General features: G+C 46.2%; 1 protein-coding gene across 2 annotated transcripts in view; it reads right to left on the reverse strand.

Annotated features, from left to right (window-relative positions):
• Positions 1-19,869, reverse strand: part of hdlbpa (high density lipoprotein binding protein a) — a 115,934-nt gene that overhangs the window by 70,731 nt on the left and 25,334 nt on the right. For both annotated transcript variants that reach the window (XM_038816178.1, XM_038816179.1), the window contains 10 exons: positions 19,640-19,752; positions 18,295-18,449; positions 16,790-17,005; positions 15,161-15,367; positions 14,477-14,692; positions 13,775-13,981; positions 11,557-11,664; positions 8,363-8,467; positions 7,346-7,424; positions 1,497-1,636 (listed from right to left, as the gene is read on the reverse strand). In XM_038816178.1, coding sequence (XP_038672106.1) covers positions 1,497-1,636; positions 7,346-7,424; positions 8,363-8,467; positions 11,557-11,664; positions 13,775-13,981; positions 14,477-14,692; positions 15,161-15,367; positions 16,790-17,005; positions 18,295-18,449; positions 19,640-19,715 — 1,509 coding nt within the window. In that variant the 5' untranslated portion in view covers positions 19,716-19,752. The remainder of the gene's footprint in view (positions 1-1,496; positions 1,637-7,345; positions 7,425-8,362; positions 8,468-11,556; positions 11,665-13,774; positions 13,982-14,476; positions 14,693-15,160; positions 15,368-16,789; positions 17,006-18,294; positions 18,450-19,639; positions 19,753-19,869) is intronic.

Below are 19,869 nucleotides of genomic sequence, written 5' to 3' on the forward strand. Positions count from 1 at the left end.
TCCTTCTGCACTGTATGTTCTATGTGTAGGTTAGATGGATTGGCCACACTAAATTGCCCCTTGGAAAAAATGAATTGGGTACTGCTTAAAAAAAAGATACATGCAAATTAAAAGACTCTTGCATGGGGAATGTAGAGGACCTACTAGACACGGACATCGTAAGGTGGGGAAACTGCAGGGACCTGTACAGGTGGCTGCTGGGATAGGCACGCGACAAGCGAAAAATGGGAGGAGGACTTATGGTTCAAAATAGGGTGGGGACTCTGGAGCGAAGCACTGCATAGGGTCAACGCCACCTTCACTGTGCGAGGGCAAGCCTAATGCAGCTGAAGTGGTACACCAAGTCCACTTAACCAGAACCCGAAGGGAGTAGGTTCTTCCCAGAGGTGGAGGGCAAATGTGAATGGTGCCAAGAGGCCTGGCCAATCACACCCACATGTTTTGGTCATGCCCCATACTTACCTGGTTCCGAATAGCCTTCTTTGAGGCAATGTCCAAGGTGGTGGGGATGAGGGTGGTGCCATGCCCAAGAGTGGCAGTCTTTGGGGCATCTGAGGAGGCAGATCTCTTTATGAGGAGGAGTGCCAACGTCTTTGCCTCCTCAAATCGCCCACTGGCGATCAGCAGCACCACACAAAAGCTGCAGATTGGCTGTCCAATCGGAATTTCTCCAAATGGAGAAAATTAAATTCACCATCCAGGGGTCAGAAGAGGGCTTTCACAAAACTTGGGAGTCATTCATCAATCTGTTCTAAGACCTGTTTGTAGCCAATAAGCCGGAGGGAGGGGGAATTCACAGAAGAACCACAGCACTACGTTACCCCAACAAAGACACCATGCCAGACAGATAGCCAGAAATGGGGGGGGGGGGGGGGGGGGGGGGGGGGGGGAGGTATAGTTTGTGTAGGTTCACTTTCATCTGTTTTGTATAAAAAAGAAAAACCCTAATAAAATAATTTTTTCCCCAAAATACACAAACAAGGAATTTCACAAGAGCATTATCAAACCCTTTCAAACCCATAGCCCTCTACCACCTAGGAGAAGGACAGCAGATACATGCAAACATCACCACCTGCATGTTCCCCTCCAAATTGCACTCCAGCCGGACTTGCAACAATCAGCATTCCTTCAAAGTTGCTGGGTCAAAATCTTGTAATTCTCTCCCTGACAGCAGTGTTCCTAACACATGGACTGGGCAGCTTAAGACAACAGCTCATCACCACCTTCACAAGGTGGCAATTAAGGAGGAGTGATAAACACTGGAACGTCCACATCTGATGAACACATTTTTAAAATCTAATTCCAAGCCACGGAAGGAGACTTCCCACAACTCAAACACATTGCATACAGAAGTCTGTGCATGAATATCTAAAGCTCAGCAGCACTGCTGTCAGATAAAGGGCATTACATTGGGATTAGAATTTGCAGTCGCAAGAAATTGAAACAGATTACTCCTGTAAAATAGCATCAATGTCTTTCCACTGTCTTCTGCTCACCATTCTGCATGCAAGTTCTAACAGCTCCTTTTTGGCATCTTGAACTCCCTGAGGGTCTCCTTCAATCCGGATTAGATTACTCTTCTCATTATCAGGGGGGATTCGCACTAAGACTTTGTACTGATCCTTTATACGGTTTACTTAAAAAGAACAAAAGTCAGTCAGACATTATATTATACAACATTGGCCCAGGCAATATCAAAATCCCAAGCTTTTGGACTAAAAGTTAGTGCTACAATGAATGGCAAATAAAGACTGATACAGAATGTATAGCTTTGTGCAAATTTTCTCCTGTTTAATTGGACACAGCTTTTAGCTGTATGAGGGGGAGCAATTGAGATTTGAAATCAGATTCTTGTGTTCAAAATGCAAGTTCTTAAACCATTGCCACATGTCAGGTTCATATTTATCCAGTGTGCCACGTCAAGCCTGTATTTTCTTTCCTTTATGGAGATGAACAGGAAGCAATCAGTACACATTACTCACTGTAAGGGCCCTTCCTGTTGATTCCCTTATTTACCATTTCTTCATTTTTGCTGTTATAGAACATAGAACGATACAGCGCAGTACAGGCCCTTCGGCCCACGATGTTGCACCGACATGGGAAGTCAAAAACTAAAGGCCATCTAACCTACACTATGCCATTATCATCCATATGCTTATCCAATAAACTTTTAAATGCCCTCAATGTTGGCGAGTTCACTACTGTTGCAGGTAGGGCATTCCACAGCCTCACCACTCTTTGCGTAAAAAACCTACCTCTGACGTCTGTCCTATATCTATTACCCCTCAATTTAAGGCTATGTCCCCTCGTGCTAGCCACCTCCATCCGCGGGAGAAGGCTCTCGCTGTCCACCCTATCTAACCCTCTGATCATTTTGTATGCCTCTATTAAGTCACCTCTTAACCTTCTTCTCTCTAACGAAAACAACCTCAAGTCCATCAGCCTTTCCACAGAAGATTTTCCCTCCATACCAGGCAACATCCTGGTAAATCTCCTCTGCACCCGTTCCAAAGCTTCCACGTCCTTCCTATAATGAGGCGACCAGAACTGTACGCAATACTCCAAATGCGGCCGTACCAGAGTTTTGTACAGCTGCAACATGACCTCATGGCTCCGGAACTCAATCCCTCTACCAATAAAGGCCAACACACCATAGGCCTTCTTCACAACCCTATCAACCTGGGTGGCAACTTTCAGGGATCTATGTACATGGACACCGAGATCCCTCTGCTCATCCACACTGCTAAGAATTTTACCATTAGCCAAATATTCCGTATTCCTGTTATTCTTTCCAAAGTGAATCACCTCACACTTCTCTACATTAAACTCCATTTGCCACCTCTCAGCCCAGCTCTGCAGCTTATCTATGTCCCTCTGTAACCTGCAACATCCTTCCACACTGTCTACAACTCCACCGACTTTAGTGTCGTCTGCAAATTTACTCACCCAACCTTCTGTGCCCTCCTCTAGGTCATTTATAAAAATGACAAACAGCAACGGCCCCAGAACAGATCCTTGTGGTACGCCACTCGTAACTGAACTCCATTCTGAACATTTGCCATCAACCACCACCCTCTGTCTTCCTTCAACTAGCCAATTTCTGATCCACATCTCTAAATCACCCTCAATCCCCAGCCTCCGTATTTTCTGCAATAGACGACCGTGGGGAACCTTATCAAACGCTTTACTGAAATTCATATACACCACATCAACTAGAATAGTTAACTGGTTGCATTTGGTGCATATTAATAATTATTGTTATTAATAATTAATTGTGTTTACATTTACAAATCTAGTGACTGCAGTTATTGGGCAGCCAAAGGCCTCGGCTGTTTTTCTAAGAATTCTTTGCTAATTTCAATTGTGTTGTAACTGCAGGTTAAGAGAGGTTGGAAATGACCATGCACTAGCCCATCGGGGTCGACACAACTTACATAGCTCATGGCATCAAATCACACAACGATTCAATTGGGTTGTCTACTTTTACACATTCCTTTTTTTTTAAAAATAATTTTTATTAAGATTTTCACAAAATATAAACAACAAAACAATATTAACAAAACAACAGTGGTAAAAAACCAAGAACATCCACCCAACTACAAAAGCTACTGCAAACAAAAGAGAAAAAAAACCCCAAACAACAAAAGGGAAAGAGATAACACCCGCCACATCCCACAAACCCATGTACACAGTTCTTCCTCCCACCGAACCAGTGACGGCGGTAACATATCCCACCTTTTGAACTCCTCCTCCATCTGCTCCACCAACCTTGTATGGTTGAGCTTGTGCAGGGCCTCCCAGCTCCCAGGACTCCTAGGTACCTGAAGCTCTTCCCTGCCTGCTTCAGTGGGAGCCTACCAATCCCCTCCTCCTGATCCCCCGGGTGGACCATGAACAACTCGCTCTTGCCCAGGTTCAGCTTATACCCAGAGAAGCCCCCGAATTCACTAAGAATCGTCATCACCTCTGGCATCCCCCCCCCCCCCCCCCCCCCCCCCAACCGGGTCCGCCACATACAGCAACAGGTCGTCCGCATAAAGCGACACTCGATGCTCCTCCCCACCCCGCACCAGGCCCCTCCAGTTCCCTGACTCTCTCAACGCCATGGCCAGGGGCTCAATTGCCAACGCAAAGAGCAAGGGGGACAGGGGACACCCCTGTCTCGTCCCCCGGTACAGCCGAAAGTACTCCGACCTCCTCCTATTCGTGGCTACACTTGCCATCGGGGCCTCATAGAGCAACCTCACCCAACGGACAAACCCCTCCCCAAACCCAAACCTCTCCAACACCTCCCACAGATACCCCCACTCAACCCTATCAAAGGCCTTCTCCGCATCTAATGCCACCACTATCTCCGCCTCCCCTTCCACAGCCGGCATCATAATAACGTTGAGGAACCGTCGTACATTTGTATTCAACTGCCTTCCCTTCACAAACCCAGTCTGGTCCTCATGAATGACCCTCGGCACACAGTCCTCTATTCTTGTGGCTAGGATCTTTGCCAGCAGCTTGGCGTCTACATGTAGCAGCAAGATCGGCCTATATGACCCACACTGCAGAGGGTCCTTGTCCCGCTTCAGGATCAAGGAAATCAGCGCCCGTGACATAGTTGGGGGGAAAGCCCCCCCCCTTGCCTCGTTAAAGGTCCAGACCAACAGGGGGCCCAACAGGTCCGCATACCTTTTATAAAATTCCGCCGGAAACCCATCCGGCCTCGGCGCCTTCCCCGACTGCATGCTCCCTATCCCTTTAACCAACTCCTCCAGCTCAATCGGCGCCCCCAGTCCCTCCACCTGCCCCTCCTCCACCCTCGGAAATCGCAGCTTGTCCAAGAAGCGCCCCATTCCACCCCCCTCCACCGGTGGTTCAGACCGGTACAGGTCCGCATAGAAGTCCCTGAAGACCCCATTAACATCTACCCCCCTCCACACCACCTTCCCAGCTCTATCCGTCACTCCCTCAATCTCCCTGGCCACGTCCCTCTTTCGTAGCTGGTGTGCCAGCATCCTGCTCGCCTTCTCCCCATATTCATACACCGCCCCCTGTGCTTTCCTCCACTGAGCTTCCGCCTTTCTGGTAGTCAATAGGTCGAACCTGGCCTGAAGGCTACGCCTCTCCCCCAGCAATCCCTCCTCCGGAGCCTCCGCATATCTCCTATCCACCCTCACCATCTCCCCTATCAGTCTCTCCCTCTGCTCCCCCCTCTCACTGTGGGTTCAGATGGAAATCAACTCCCCTCTAGTCACCGCCTTCAATGCCTCCCAGACCGTCCCCACTCGGACCTCCCCATTGTCGTTGGCCTCAAGGTACCTCTCAATACACCCCCGAACCCTCTCGGCCACCTCCTCATCTGCCAGCAGCCCCACCTCCAAGCGCCAGAGCGGACGTTGGTCCCTCTCCTCCCCCAGCCCGAGGTCCACCCAGTGCAGGGCATGATCTGAAATGGCAATGGCAGAGTATTCAACATCCTCCACCCTCGAAACCAGCCCCCTGCTCAGGACACAAAAAAAAAAAATCAATCCTCAAATAACCTTATGCACGTGGGAGGAAAACGAGTACTCCCTGGCCCTTGGCCTCGCAAACCTCCAGGGATCCACCCCCCCAATCTGGTCCATAAATCCCCTCAACACCTTAGCTGCCGCCGGCCTCCTACCCGTCCAGGATTTGGATCGATCCAATGGGGGATCCAGCACCGTGTTGAGGTCCCCCCACCTCCAGGTCCGGAATACGGCCCAACATACGCCGCATAAACCCCGCATCGTCCCAATTTGGGGCGTAAACATTCACCAACACCACCCGCTCCCCCTGCAGCTTACCACTCACCATCACATACCTCCCGCCACTGTCAGCCACCACATTTAACGCCTCAAACGTCACCTTCTTCCCCACCAGGATCACCACCCCCCCGACTCTTCTCATCCAGCCCTGAGCGAAATACTTGGCCCACCCATCCCTTCCACAGCCGAACCTGGTCCGCCACTTTCAGGTGTGTCTCCTGGAGCATGACCACATCCGCCTTCAGCCCCTTCAAGTGCGCAAACACCCGGGCCCGTTTGACCGGCCCATTCAGCCCCCTCACATTCCAGGTTATCAGCCGGATCAGAGGGCTCCCTGCCCCCCTCCCCTGCCGATTAGCCCATGCCTCCTCCGGGGACTCAAAATAATGGTGCCGGTCCTTGTCGGTGACCCACAGACGCGCCGGCTGCAACATGCCAAACTTCACGCTCCGTCTGTGGAGCACCGTCTTTGTCCGGTTAAACCAGGCCCTCCGCTTCGCCACCTCCGCACTACAGTCCTGGAAGATCCGCACCTCCGTGTTCTCCCACTTGCTGCTCCGCTCCTTCTTGGCCCACCGGAGTACGTACTCACGATCCATGAACCGGTGAAACCGCACCAACACCGCCCGCGGCGGCTCGTTCTGCTTGGGCCTCCTAGCCAGAATTATGTGGGCACCCTCCAACTCCAGGGGCCCCTGGAAGGACCCAGCTCCCATCAGCGAGTTCAGCATAACGACCACATAGGCCGCCAGGTCCGACCCCTCCAGCCCCTCCGTGAGGCCCAGGATCCGCAAATTCTTCCACCTCGACCGGTTGTCCAGCTCCTCGAACCGCTCCTGCCACCTTTTATGGAGCGCCTCGTGCATCTCCACCTTCCCTGCGACGGCCACGGCCTCATCCTCCCTTTCGGAGGCCTGCTTCTGCAGCTCCCGGATCGCGGCCCCCTGGGCTGTCTGAGTCTCCATCAGCTCTCTGGTGGTAGCCTTCAGCGACTCCAGCAGCTCCACCTTAAGCTCCTGGAAGCAGCGCAGTAGAGTCTCCTGCTGCTCCTGCGTCCACTGCCTCAGCTCCTCCGGCCGCCATTTTGTTTTTCTTCCCCTGCTTTTCCAGGGGTGCTTCCACCGTTTTTCTTCTTACCCCACTCCTGGTCCGGACCATCGGACCGTAGGGATCGACTCCAGTCCCCTTCCCACGTCGGGATTCGTCGACGAAGTTCCGTTGGGGGCCCTGAAAAGAGCCCCAAAGTCCGTTATCTGCGGGAGCTGCCGAACGTGCGGCTTAGCTCCGCATTGCCGCCACCGGAAGTCACTTTTACACATTCCTGAACATCAGTTACACAACACCAGCTTCTTTAGGTTTCTTTGCCTGACACCCCTTCAAAAGCATAGATTAGAGGGATATTAAAGATGAGCTCTAATCTAAAACACAGTAAACACATGGTAAAGTGATGGGCTACTAAAACTATTACTACACGTCAGTGACCGATCTCCTGGGATTGAGAGGACATCGATCACTTTCAAGTGCATAAACGATTCCAACAAGGACTGTCCATCTTGGTATTCACTTACTGTTTGTTCCATTCTTCCCAATAAGGTGACGGTGAAACTTGGGATCAACTGTTAATTCAGTGTAGTCCATGCGATTCACCTGTAATTAAAATATTAACACAAGGCAATTATATCTTAATGCAACTTGTAGGCCATCTACTCTCCTCGACAGCCATTCACAAAATCCACCCTGTGCTTCATCACATCAGTTTCAAAGCCCACACAGGATTTACCCTTCATTAAAATCCAATTTGTTTGGCCTGAACTTTCCCCAACCCTGAAAGCACATTTGTTGTATGCAACTCAAAATAAATTCCACCAAAACATAAATGACAGAAAACAAACAAAAACAGAATATTAGAAATATACTGCAGGTTGACAGCTTTGACGGGACAAAGTGAGTTTGCTTATCCACCTTTAACAAAACAGTGTCCCCCCACAAAAACCTTTAACCTAAAAACGTTCACCGATCTATTTTTCCCCAATCAGATCTTGATGGGACGGCTGTGCATCTGTAACATGTTCAACCTTCCAAGCACCAACTTCAGAGCAGTCCCCCTGTCCTATTCGGTGTTTTCACATTTACCGCTCCTACTATTCTTCACACCCCTCAGACAAAATTCCAACTCAATGCTTTGAAGCACTTCTGTATTGTTCTCTGTTATAGATGTGTCTGAGGAGTGAGTTGAATCTGGGAGCTTAAATTAATTTCACTCGATGTCTGTTGGTCTCAGAAGGCTGTTGTTCTTCAACCAGGTTAGATAGAGTTCCCCAAGTGCAGGTATGACAACATGCGGTAAAACCTTCCTGCTAACTTAGACTGAGATAATCTGCAACATCTTGCGCCTCTCTCCTGTTCATCTTTTACACTACTCAATACACAACACCCTCTCAAACGAGGTTCATTTTATAAACCGCCTAAAAATCAAAATAACAATAATTAAAACACAGTTACCAACATATACTGAACTCCTGTGCAAAGATAGAGTAAATTTCACAGTTTCAAGTGTATGGTGATCGTTTCGGTCCAAAACTTACCAAATCCTGCACGACAATTTCAATTTGCTCTTGAACTTGTTTCACCTCCTTGGTTGGGCCTTCCAAACATATCTTATCTTCGCCATCAGTGAATTCAATGTATACCTGCACCAAGAACATAAATTATGTACAAAATTATTTAAACAGCGACTCCAAAATCCCAGAGAACTTGTTATAAAGTTCCTCCCAAGGAGCGTATTTTACAGTGGGCCAGGCAGACATGGAGCTATAAATGAGAGAATAGTATCCTGATAGTGTCATGTGAGAGTACCTTTAAGAAATGGATGTTTAAGCAATGTACCTTTAAGAAAATAGTGATGTCAGAGAGTGGGTGGTGCAGAGCTCAGTTCGGCCATTTTGAGGTTAGTTCTGAGTTTTTTTAGTTTGGGTTTGAGACAGCAGCTTGGGTGTGACTGTGTTTTTGTGGCTGTGAGCCGCATGAAGAAAAAGAAAGGTGCTGGAGCTGAAGTCAACCAAGCTGATATATCTCTGCCATTCAACAGAAAATATAAATTAACTGTGACCTGGTGTGTTACTGTTTTTCTGAAGCAGAAGTCTTTTGGATGTGTAAAGGAACAGTTTGCAGGATTGGGTAGTGTACTATTTTTGGGGTTATCTTTGAAGTAAGGGGTGTTAAGAGATCCAATGTTTATTTAAAAGGTTAATTTGAGTTCATGGAATAAACATTGTTTTGTTTTAAAAAGCACGTGTCCATAATTGTAATACTACACCCGGGGAACAAGCCGTGTGCTTCAAAAGCAACAACGGTGGGGGTTGGTTGAACTCCATGATACATTTTGGGGTTCTGAAAACACCTCTCCCATAACAATAGGATAGATCTATCAGGATCTGAGTGCGGAGGTGGCCAGGAGAAGAGCGGGGTTCAACCAGATAAAGTCAACCCTTTTCAAGAAAAAGTTTAAGTTTGCACTGCTGTATCCAGCCCGTCTTTGGGTCACGTATGAGGAGCAACATTTTTATTTTGAGTCGCCCGAGCAAACGATGGACTTCACCAGAAGGAAATGGTTGATGGCAGACTGAGGTCTTTGAACTTTGCTGTAGCGCTCATATTTTTTTAAAGTTTATTTTTTTTCGGACATTATTTGTAATGCCTTCTGTATTGATCTGGGGCTTCTTGTAGAGCTGTGCGAGTTAAAGTTTACATTTGCACTGATGGGTAAATGGGGGAATGGAGGTGTGAATGTTAGATGTTGGATCTTTTCTTTGTTTTTCACGTTTTGTTTGGGCAATTGTGTTGGGATTGTTTTTCTTTTTCATATGTGTGTCTAAGCTGGGGGGAAGAAACAATAGGTGGGAGAACATCTGGCGCCATGGGTGGGGGATCACCATGCTAGCTGGGCGGGCGAGAATACGGAAGCGCAGCGGGGGGGGTGAGCAGATGTTAGGCTTGCTGAAGGGGTTGGTTTACATTGTGCTGTTACTGGAGGGGGGAGACACTTTTACTGTGGGACAGAAGGGAGGTCGTGGTAGAGGCTGCCTGGGGGCGGGCCGGCAGATGAGTGGGGCGTGGGCTGGAGACTGGCCCAAGAAAGGTGATGGCTGACCGGCCGGGAGCGGGGGGGGGGGGGGGGGGGAAGAAATAACCCTCTCCCCCCAACCAGGCTGATCACCTGGAACGCAAGAGGGCTAAATGAGCCGGTTAAGAGAGCACACGTGTTCGCGCATTTAAGGGGACTGAAGGCGGACGTGATAATGTTTCAGGAGATACACCTGAAGAGTAACTGATCAGAGTAGACTAAAGAATCATAGAATTTACAGTGCAGGAGGCCATTCGGCCCATTGAGTTTGCATCAGCTCTTGGAAAGAGCACCCTACTTAAGCCCACATCCCCACCCTATCCCCATAACCCAGTAACCCCATCCTTGGATACCAAGGGCAATTTATTATGGCCAATCCACCTAACCTGCACATCTTTGGACTGTGGGAGGAAACCGGAGCATCCGGAGACACAGGGAGAACAATGGACACAGAGCAGGACGCTGAGCAGGCATTTGATCGGGTGGAATGGGAATATCTATGGGAGGTACTGGGGCGGTTTGGATTTGGGCGGGGCTTCATTGAGGTCAGGCTGCTGTATCAGGCTCCTGTTGCGAGCGTCCAGACGAACAGGTCAACATCGGACTATTTCGGGCTGCACCGGGAGACGAGTCAGGGATGCCCCCTCTCTCGCTATACGCAGACAACCTGCTCCTATATGTTTTGGACCCATTAGAAGGGATGGAAGAAATCATGAGGATTCTGGGGGAATTTGGCCGGTTTTCGGGTTATAAACCGAATATGGGGAAATATCAGATGTTTGCGATCCAGGCAAGTGGGCAGGAGAGGCGATTGGGGGAGCTGCCATTTTAGGGTGGTAGGGGGAAAGCTTTCAGTACTTGGGCATTCAGGTGGCGCGGGAATGGAACGGCTACACAAGTTAAATTTGGCCCTTTTAGTAGACCAAATGAAGGACGATTTCCAAAGATGGGACGCACTCCCGTCGTCACTAGCTGGGAGGGTGCAGAAAATGACAGTCTCCTCAGAGAGATTCCTGCTTGTGTTTCAGTGTCTCCCCATCTTTATTCCGCGGTCCTTCTTTGAACGGGTCAATAAGGTGATCTCTGGCTTTGTATGGGCGGTTAAGACCCCGTGAGTAAAAAAGGGGATGCTGAAGCGGAGCTGCCGAACTTTAGTCATTATTATTGGGCAGCGAATATAGCAATGATTAATAAGGGTGGGGGGGGGGGGGGGGGTCGGTGTGGTAGCGAGGGGGTTAGTAAAGATGGGACCTGTAAGGGAGGAGGACGGCTTTTGCACTAATGTTTATACTTTCATGTACATTTCTGTTGTTATAAAACCATAAATGCCCCAATAAAATGTTTATTTTAAAAAAAGTACCACCTGCCACACTCAGGAGACCGGAGCAAAGCAATAACCTTCTCTGCACTGGAACACAACTTGAGGAAGAGAATAATACCCTGAACACTAGAGCAGAGGAGGGATGAGAACATGACAATAACTGTCCTCACCCTCAGTGGACTGCACGAAAAAAGGACAGGGACAGGACAATGAGTGGGGAGAGGGAGCAGCTACGGCAGTTTAAACCTCCCAGACACAGTGAAGTTGAAATAAGTAGAATACGCCCAGATTCATGCAAAATCTATAAAATAATGGAACGTCAATGTTCCTTGTACCTTTGGCATTTGCTGTGTTATGCGACTCAGATTCTGCCCTTTCTTCCCAATGATGAAGCGATGGAGCCAGGCTGGAGCGTTGACACTTGCTACTGTAAAGCTATTTGCCTTGAAAACAAGAGGGAGGAAGAAAACAAAATACTGGTTATTTCTCTATAAGAATGTACAGTTGCAGATAGTTAGTCATTCTGCCATTTTCTGCTATCTCACTGGGTGTGTACGGTTATACAAACAAAACATAGGATATCTATAAAATTTGTAACAAAGCACAAATGAAACCCGATCAACAGTTTAACAAAAAAATCTCAGAGGTGCTGGAAAGGTGGGGGGGTGGCAGTATAATCAATAATGAAGAGGAAACAGTTACATGGGAGTGTAAACCTTCAAAAAACTTTGTTGCATTTTGTCGGAAATATGAACCCATCACTCTTCTCTTCAAGTCTAGAGGAGTATAGAAGACCATCGCACATCTAAACATGGCACATTTGAGTACACTAAGATATGATGACGGTTTCTTAACTGGTGACGGAAATTAACTGGGTTGGGTGGATGGATATGTTATCTGAGTGAAACAGAGAGGGGAGGGCCTTAGAAGGCACCAGTAGAAGATTAAATGGTTGGGTGTTGAACAGAACAAACTCTGTAACAGAGGAACCGTACCAGCCTCCCTGGACAGGTGCCGGAATGTGGCGACTAGGGGCTTTTTACAGTAACTTCATTGAAGCCTACTCGTGACAATAAGCGATTTTCATTTCATTTTCATTGTCCTCAAGTATAATTACATTTATGTATGATTAGTGTGGATCTACTATAGACCATTGCAAGGGAGCAGAGTTAGAAGTTGTAAATGGGTCAGTACTGATAGTCAGTTACTAGACCCTGCTGGATCTTCCATGAGCACCTTTGGGAGTGGGAGAGGAATTTCCTGCTGCATTTTGCCCCTCCTGGGGAATGACGTGATATGTGTGTATGTATACAAATGTTGTCTTCTTGATGTTGGCATGTAGGCTACCCCACGTCAGGGTAGATAAGTTATCCCTGGCCTTTTTCTCCATTTGTTTCAGATACTGATCCACTTGCTATACATTCAGTTTTTATTTCTGATCTATTGAAAGAGTTCATAACTTTAGTAGAATAGGAATATGTAGAGCTATTGTAGAAAGTAAAGCTGCAACAGATACCAAATCCAAAGTCTGTTGGGTGACAGATATTATGTGAAAAAACATAGGCAACAAAAGCGAAGGATAAATTAAGCCTGTAAATAAGAGCATCAGCCTTATACGAGAAATAGTCGTGGACAGAAGCAGAGTCTGTTACAGAAGGAATGGAAGTACCTCAAGTTCTCAATCTAAGAAAATATACACTATGTCCCTGGCCAAATCACCATCTCCCAAGCATTGGAGACAAAAAAAAAGGAATCAAATTTCTTTGCCTTTGTAAACGATCTTATTGCATCCCCAAATCACACCATTCCACAAGACCAACTCCCTCGAGAAGAAAAGGGCAGCTTAGCATTGAGATGCAAGTGCTGTTTTGGGATTTCAAACTATGGAGGGGGTTGCTGTATTCAGTGTTCAAAATGCTATTAATGAGCTCAACTTAGTTCTTAAGAGGAGTTATTCAAAGTACAGCGAGCATTAGTTATTAAAATTCTGGATGCTGGGGCAAGGAGGCAGTGACTAAAAGCTCATTCTGAAAGTATTTTTTAAAAAATACATACATATGTATATTTTTTTTTAAAGTGTGCTGGGTAAGGCAGCTTCAAGAAATGGTACGCAAGAAAATTGTTGGGGAAAGAAAAAAAAAAGCAGCTTCAAATTACCAAAACTACCCCATTAAGTGGAGTGTTCATTATTTTTATATTGTTTAGGCCAACAAATTGTATTGATGGAAATAAGTAGGTATGCTCAATGCTACACGTTCATCTTCTTCAACATTTGTATCTAGTCTCAGTTTGCCAAGTGTTCACTTGCCCAACCTAGAGACTGCAGGGAAATGAAAGACAACCATCCAATCCAGATTGTTTTAAAAGACGTGTTATTGTTACATCCCATGGGGTTATGCCATCATACAAGTAGGTACAGGGCAATGAAACACAACTTTCATAAAAACAAGAGTCAGACTGCTTACAGGATGGCATTAGTCCTGGGAAGTTAACTATGGCAGGCAAAATGTATTACCCATCTACAATTATCAGATAACAGCATGCTTCACCCACTTTAGCATAGACTTCAGTCAGAGCCTGGCCCAGTTTGTCAGGTTCACCGCGAAGGATGACTGTTTCAGAGTTGCTATCCGAGGGTGGGATTTCGACTGAGACTCCAGTCCGTTCCAAAATCTCCTGCAGAGAGTTGCCTTTGGGTCCAATAACATATTTGTGTTGAGATTTCTTCACCTCCACTGCGATTGTTGTGGTTTTCTTTTTCTAAAATGCATAAAATGAAAACTAGTAATTCATTTAAAGCTTGTCCTACAACACAACCCAGCAGTACCATGTCACAAGAGACTAGGACGATCTAGGTGCCATCACCGGATTATGGTAAGTTACCCAATTTCAATTGAGATGGCATTAGAATCCCACAGGTAAACAAGAAAAAGGAATATTAATAAATTTTCCTTCATGATCACCATTCCCTTTTGGGAATTGGCCATGCTCAGGCACTGGTTCGTGTAGAACATGGAATCAGGTATCTGCATCCCATTGCTGTGCATTGGTACTGCTAATGCTTTGCAGTAAGTCATTTTCTACACCAATTACTCACATCCTTTCTGGTGTATGCATCAGAAGCAAATGCCAACTAAGATCCCAAGCCCAAAACAAACATATTTCACGTGGCAATGAACCCAGTCTCAGAGACTGGCTTTTTGTTAGCCAGAGGCAGTCTGTGAAAGATTCACCCAAGCTGATTGCATCCCTTACCTTATCCTCATAGATCCTCTTGATGCGGGAGACAGCCTGTGCAACCTGTTCTTTCTCACCAGTGATAACAATCTCATTCTTCATGACACTTGGTGGTGGGATATTGATTCGAGTTCCCGTCTCCTGCATCATCTCCCCAGAGGTCTTGTTGAAGGGTCCAGCAATGAATGGGTGATAGACTTTCTCAATGTTGATCCTCTCGACTGCACGCTTGTCCTGTGTGCAATAAGAGTCTACTTTAATTTCAAACTGAATTTTTTGCATTGAAAGCAGGATCACCAAGCTCAAAGGCACAGCTTTTTACAATGAAATTCAACGGATCAATCTGGGGATGTGGGAAGGAGAGAAAATAGCAACAGAAAAACTAAAACAAATGTAAAAATAAAAAACCCAGGTTAATATTTATAGGTAGACAAAATTACTGCAAAATTAAGAGGCAAGTGCAAGATGTCACACATCACATGTCAGAAAGATCATGACCAGATTTCTGTTGAACAGTGTTTGATGTGTTGTAATTAAGAATACAGAGCCATGTTGTTAAATCTGCATCGCATGCGTTGGAGGAAATTATATTAAAGTTACAAAGTGCTTTGGTCAGGATGTATCTCTAATTCGCCATTTCAGTACTGGCTAACTCAGTTCCTGGGTCAAAAATCTCCAATCAGTAATGTCCTTTGTGCATACCTGTTCAGCAGAGATCAGCAAGATTTCATGTCGTGCTTTCTCAATGCCTTCTTTCGTACCAGTTATTTTGATCTGGTTGCTGGGATCTTCAGGTCGAGGAATCTGGATCTTAGTCGCCGTTTTCAATTCCAACTCCTGCAGTTTCTCGCCGCTCTTTCCAATCACAAAACGATGATGCTCCTTGGGGATGGCTACTGTTGCTGAAGCCTAGGGCCAAAAGACAGGCAGTCAGATACCAGGTAAGCACCCAAAACACAAGTAGCCCACTACCACTATCGGTTACTCAAATGCAAGCAGTTTTGTCCGAAGTAACTCAAAATACTGGCATGCACCAGGTTAACTACTCAGGGCATAACACCAGGCACCTCGATCCAGTCAGCTCTACTGGCCATCCCTCAGGAAATAAGCAAGTTACCAACGAAGGCAAGCATCTGAAAAGATCACTCAAAACATCCAGCCAACCCAGGAGGTAGATAGCAGCTGGATTAAATATCAGCTGCTATGTATTTTAGTATCAACATGTTTCAGTTTCAAATTTTACAATTTCTTGACTCTCACTGGTCAGGCTTGTGATTTCTTGATGGATTCAGCCAGAGTAAATGGAGATCTCTTGCAGTCGAGTATCTACGAGTTTTGTATTCAGGTGAACTTAAAACTGAAAAAGGTCGAGTACTTCGACTGCTTGATGACTTACAGCTAGTTTCAGAACCTGGTTCTCAGACTAGCTGGCGATTGATGGTTTGGATCTTTCTGGGTCATGCGTAATAAAGGTGCAGACCTGGAAACTAGTTTCAGTCCTGGGACTATTGGGTTAACGTCGGAGACCCACCCGGAGGGGTGCATTGTGATACAATGGAAGTGGCCTTGGAGTTTGGATTTTCCTTTTTGTTCAGTGTGAAACACGAGACAGGTAGCCTGGAAACCCCAGTCTTTAGTTATTGGTCCATACTTAAACAATGAAATGTCTGAATTTCACAAAATGACTGAGTTACCCTCACCCATGTCCATAATTAATTAAGTATACATCAGAGGCTGGATACTGTCTATAGCCTAAATGCCAACCCACTTGATTTCCACACCATCTTAATAGCATGCGTCTATTTTTTAAAAATAGACTGAAAGAGCTAATACGACATGCCTTTACTGGGTAGGATACCTTGAGAAGTTGTTCTTTTCTCCCAGAACACAAGCAAGTCCACTTGTTGTTATCTGTGTGCATTATTCAAATTGATGTGGAGATACCGGCGTTGGACTGGGGTGAGCACAGTAAGAAGTCTTACAACACCAGGTTAAAGTTCAACAGGTTTGTTTCAAACACTAGCTTTCGGAGCACTGCTCCTTCCTCAGGTGAATCACCTGAAGAAGGAGCAGTGCTCCGAAAGCTAGTGTTTGAAACAAACCTGTTGAACTTTAACCTGGTGTTGTAAGACTTCTTACTGTATTCAAATTGAGATAGAGTTCCATAACTACATTTTAAATTATTCAAAGCTTGAACTGGAGTTCTTGGTGACTAACCTTTCTTTTGCACTTGACAAACTTGTACCATTTTTCTGTCCATAATAAAAGTTTCTTCCCTTCCCCATCTGTCCTGGCTTATGTTTAAAACTTTTGGAATCCCCCACTGCTTACCTGAGTCTGCAGCTTAGCAACAATCTCCTTCCTCGCTTTCATGACAGCCTCAAGCTTGCCGGAAACCATGATGGAAAGACCTTGGTCCTTGGCCAATGAAAGTTCAATGTGCGCGCCAGTCTTCTGCATGATATCCAGACAGATCTTAGCCTGATCTCCTTCTCCAAATTGTGTCAATTCCTTGAACTTGCGCTCTTCTAATGGTACATGAAAAACCTAGACACAGTAGACAGGAGCTGGCATCATTTCAATTGCTTCGCTATTTACACACCACTTATCTCTTTTATGGTTTTTTGTGCATTATTAAACTGAGGTTACGCAAAGATTCCTCTCTGGATTTCGGTTTTTCAATCTGTATATTCCCCCTCTACATTTTCTGATTGAAATTACTTGGAGGGCTCTGCACTCAAATAATTTTTTCCATTCCCACCAACCTCCCCCCAGATAGGGTGTCCTACATGTTCCCAGCATTTTCTCTTTTTTTTTAAATGAACATTCTATTGAGGTATTTCTTTGGCATTGTAACTGCAACAAAAACAACAATGTACATAACAAGGAAAATATAAACACAGTGCAAATACCACCTCCCTCTCCCACAGGTCCTACCATTGCTTACCCCCCTAAGCTACACTAACCTAACCCCCCCCTCTGCTCCTACAGGTCTCCTCCACTTCCCCCGAGACTCTCAGGGGCGCCACCACCACTGGACTAGTGGAGTACCCCGCCAGCGGGAACGGCAGAGGCGCCGTTACCAACGCCTCCAGACTTGTGCCCTTACAAGGAGGTGTCCCCATGTGCACCCACACCAGCTCCCCACCAGCCACCTCCTCACCATGACTACCTTAGCCATCCAGTCATAATTGCTGAAATTCGGCAGCGCCAGCCATCCATCCCCCCGACTCCGCTCGAGCATTGCGCTCTTCACTCGCGGAGATTTGCCACCCCACACAAAGCCCACGATAATCTTATTGATCCGCTAAAAAAGGACCGCGAGATGAAGATGGGGAGGTATTGGAAAACGAATAGGAATCTCAAGAGGACCGTCATTTTTACCGATTGAACCCTGCCTGCCAGAGACAACAGGGGCGCATCCCATCTCCGGAAATCCTCCGTCATCTGATCCACCAACCGGGCAAAGTTCAATTTATGTAGCCTGTCCCAATCCCTTGCCACTTGGATACCCAGGTACCTGAAACTGTCCTCAACCACTCTGAACGGCGTTCCCAGCATTTTCATTTATTATATTACTGCTGATCTATCTGAACAGCAAACTTGGGAAACATTGTCAGGAGGTGAAAGTCAGGGTTAAAACTATTCCAAGAAGAGCTGCATTTTGAAGCCAGATCTCAGAAACAAAGGCTCTGCTCAAACAACTGCTCCCACCCAGTTCCCAATCAAAATGAATTGATCAGTACTCCCAATCAATCAGTGAGGATTTTCACCTCCACAGGTACATTTACTCTTCATCTTATACAAGATGAAGAGCCTTATTCAATAAGACGTACCTGGGTGATGAGAGAAGATTTGAGTGGTCGGATTTTGGTCCATGCTCCAGATGGTTCGGTTGTGGTTTCTCCAGAAGTAGCTTTCTCAGGGAGAGGAGGAAACGCTTCCTTGTAAGTTGGTACCAGATCAGTTTCATCTTCAGAACCAACACTTACTGTGGGATGAAGAGGTTATTTTGGTCAAAGTCACAAGCACTGTTGTCAACATCAGGTGAGCGATGAGTAGTAGCTATAATCAGCGAGTGAGAGTATTGCAAACTCATTTGAATACATGCAGTTGTGGTTATTTTGTGTAAACGTCATTAAGAGGGCTTATTTAAGTCAAAGAAATGGCTGGTGGCTCGGTCTCTGGAAGCAACCCAAACCATTGTGGTTCAGGTGATTACTGGCTCCAGAATTTGAGTAGTTCACGTGGAACAAGAATTGTGACGGAATGTGAGGGTAAGAAGGTATCTCTGTGAATCCAGTCACACCTGATAGCAGGTCAGTCTATTCCTAATTCCAGGGACCGTGAGGCAATTGGTCTGTCACTAATGGTATCTGCAATCCATGTCTTTCGAATCTGTTTTTCCAATTGCTAATCCATGTACCACCTGAGTCAGAAAACAAGCTCCCAGCCATTGGTAAGGAGCGCAGACCGAGGCCAGCTCATCTTGCCCTTCCTATCACTTGCTTCCTAGGCGTGCCCAAGAGCTAAATAGGGCCATTGTACAATGTAAACACAAGAGTCATTCACTGCTCTCCAGAGTACTGCAGCAGACAAGTTTCTGGGAACAGAAACATAAATGGGAGGTAGCTCAGAAGTGGATAGCATGCTACAACAACTCTTTCACAAGCAGTGAAATGGGTACGAATGAGAAAAATCTCCCAAAGTGAGACAGGTCAAACAGGTAATGTGTCACAGCAAGAAAAAGTCTGTTGCAATCTGCAGGTGAAACGCAATATGGGCATGCTTATTTTCGGCACAAGAAAATTAGAAATCTGACTGTATGCCAAGAGGGCACAAAAATCAGGTTCTCACCATCCCATATCACAAAGTAGCTCAGCTCCACCAGTGGAGCCAGAAGGACAGAATCTGGTAGTCAAGATGACACATTCCCTCAAAACAGATGAAGAGAAGAAGAACACCTCAGTTAGCACCCTTCTACTCAATTCAGGATTGATGAGCTGGTCTACATGTATTGCCTTCTCTCAATATACTCTCCTCAAAAAAAATGAAAGAAGCCTCGACAGTAAACTAGAGTGACAGGCTGCCATAGGATTGGAGCATTCAACATTCTGGAAAGCAAGCACTCATCAATGAATTAATTTAAGACAATGCTGCAATCTGAAACTGTTCACCAACCTTTGGCCTGTTGCTCATTGAGGCCACTCCGGCGCTCGGCAAAGCTTTCAGGTGTCAATACGGCTACGGAGCTCATTGTCGATATCCCACGTACACGAGGTCCGGGTATGCCACTGCAACAGAAAAATGTGGAATTATATACATACATACCTACCAGCCACTTAACCATTATTCATATTAAAACACAGGTTAATAAGGCCATGAAATAAAGTACTGGGCTCAATTTTTAG

Source organism: Scyliorhinus canicula, chromosome 13, assembly GCF_902713615.1.
Source record: "Scyliorhinus canicula chromosome 13, sScyCan1.1, whole genome shotgun sequence".
Lineage (NCBI taxonomy): Eukaryota > Metazoa > Chordata > Chondrichthyes > Carcharhiniformes > Scyliorhinidae > Scyliorhinus > Scyliorhinus canicula.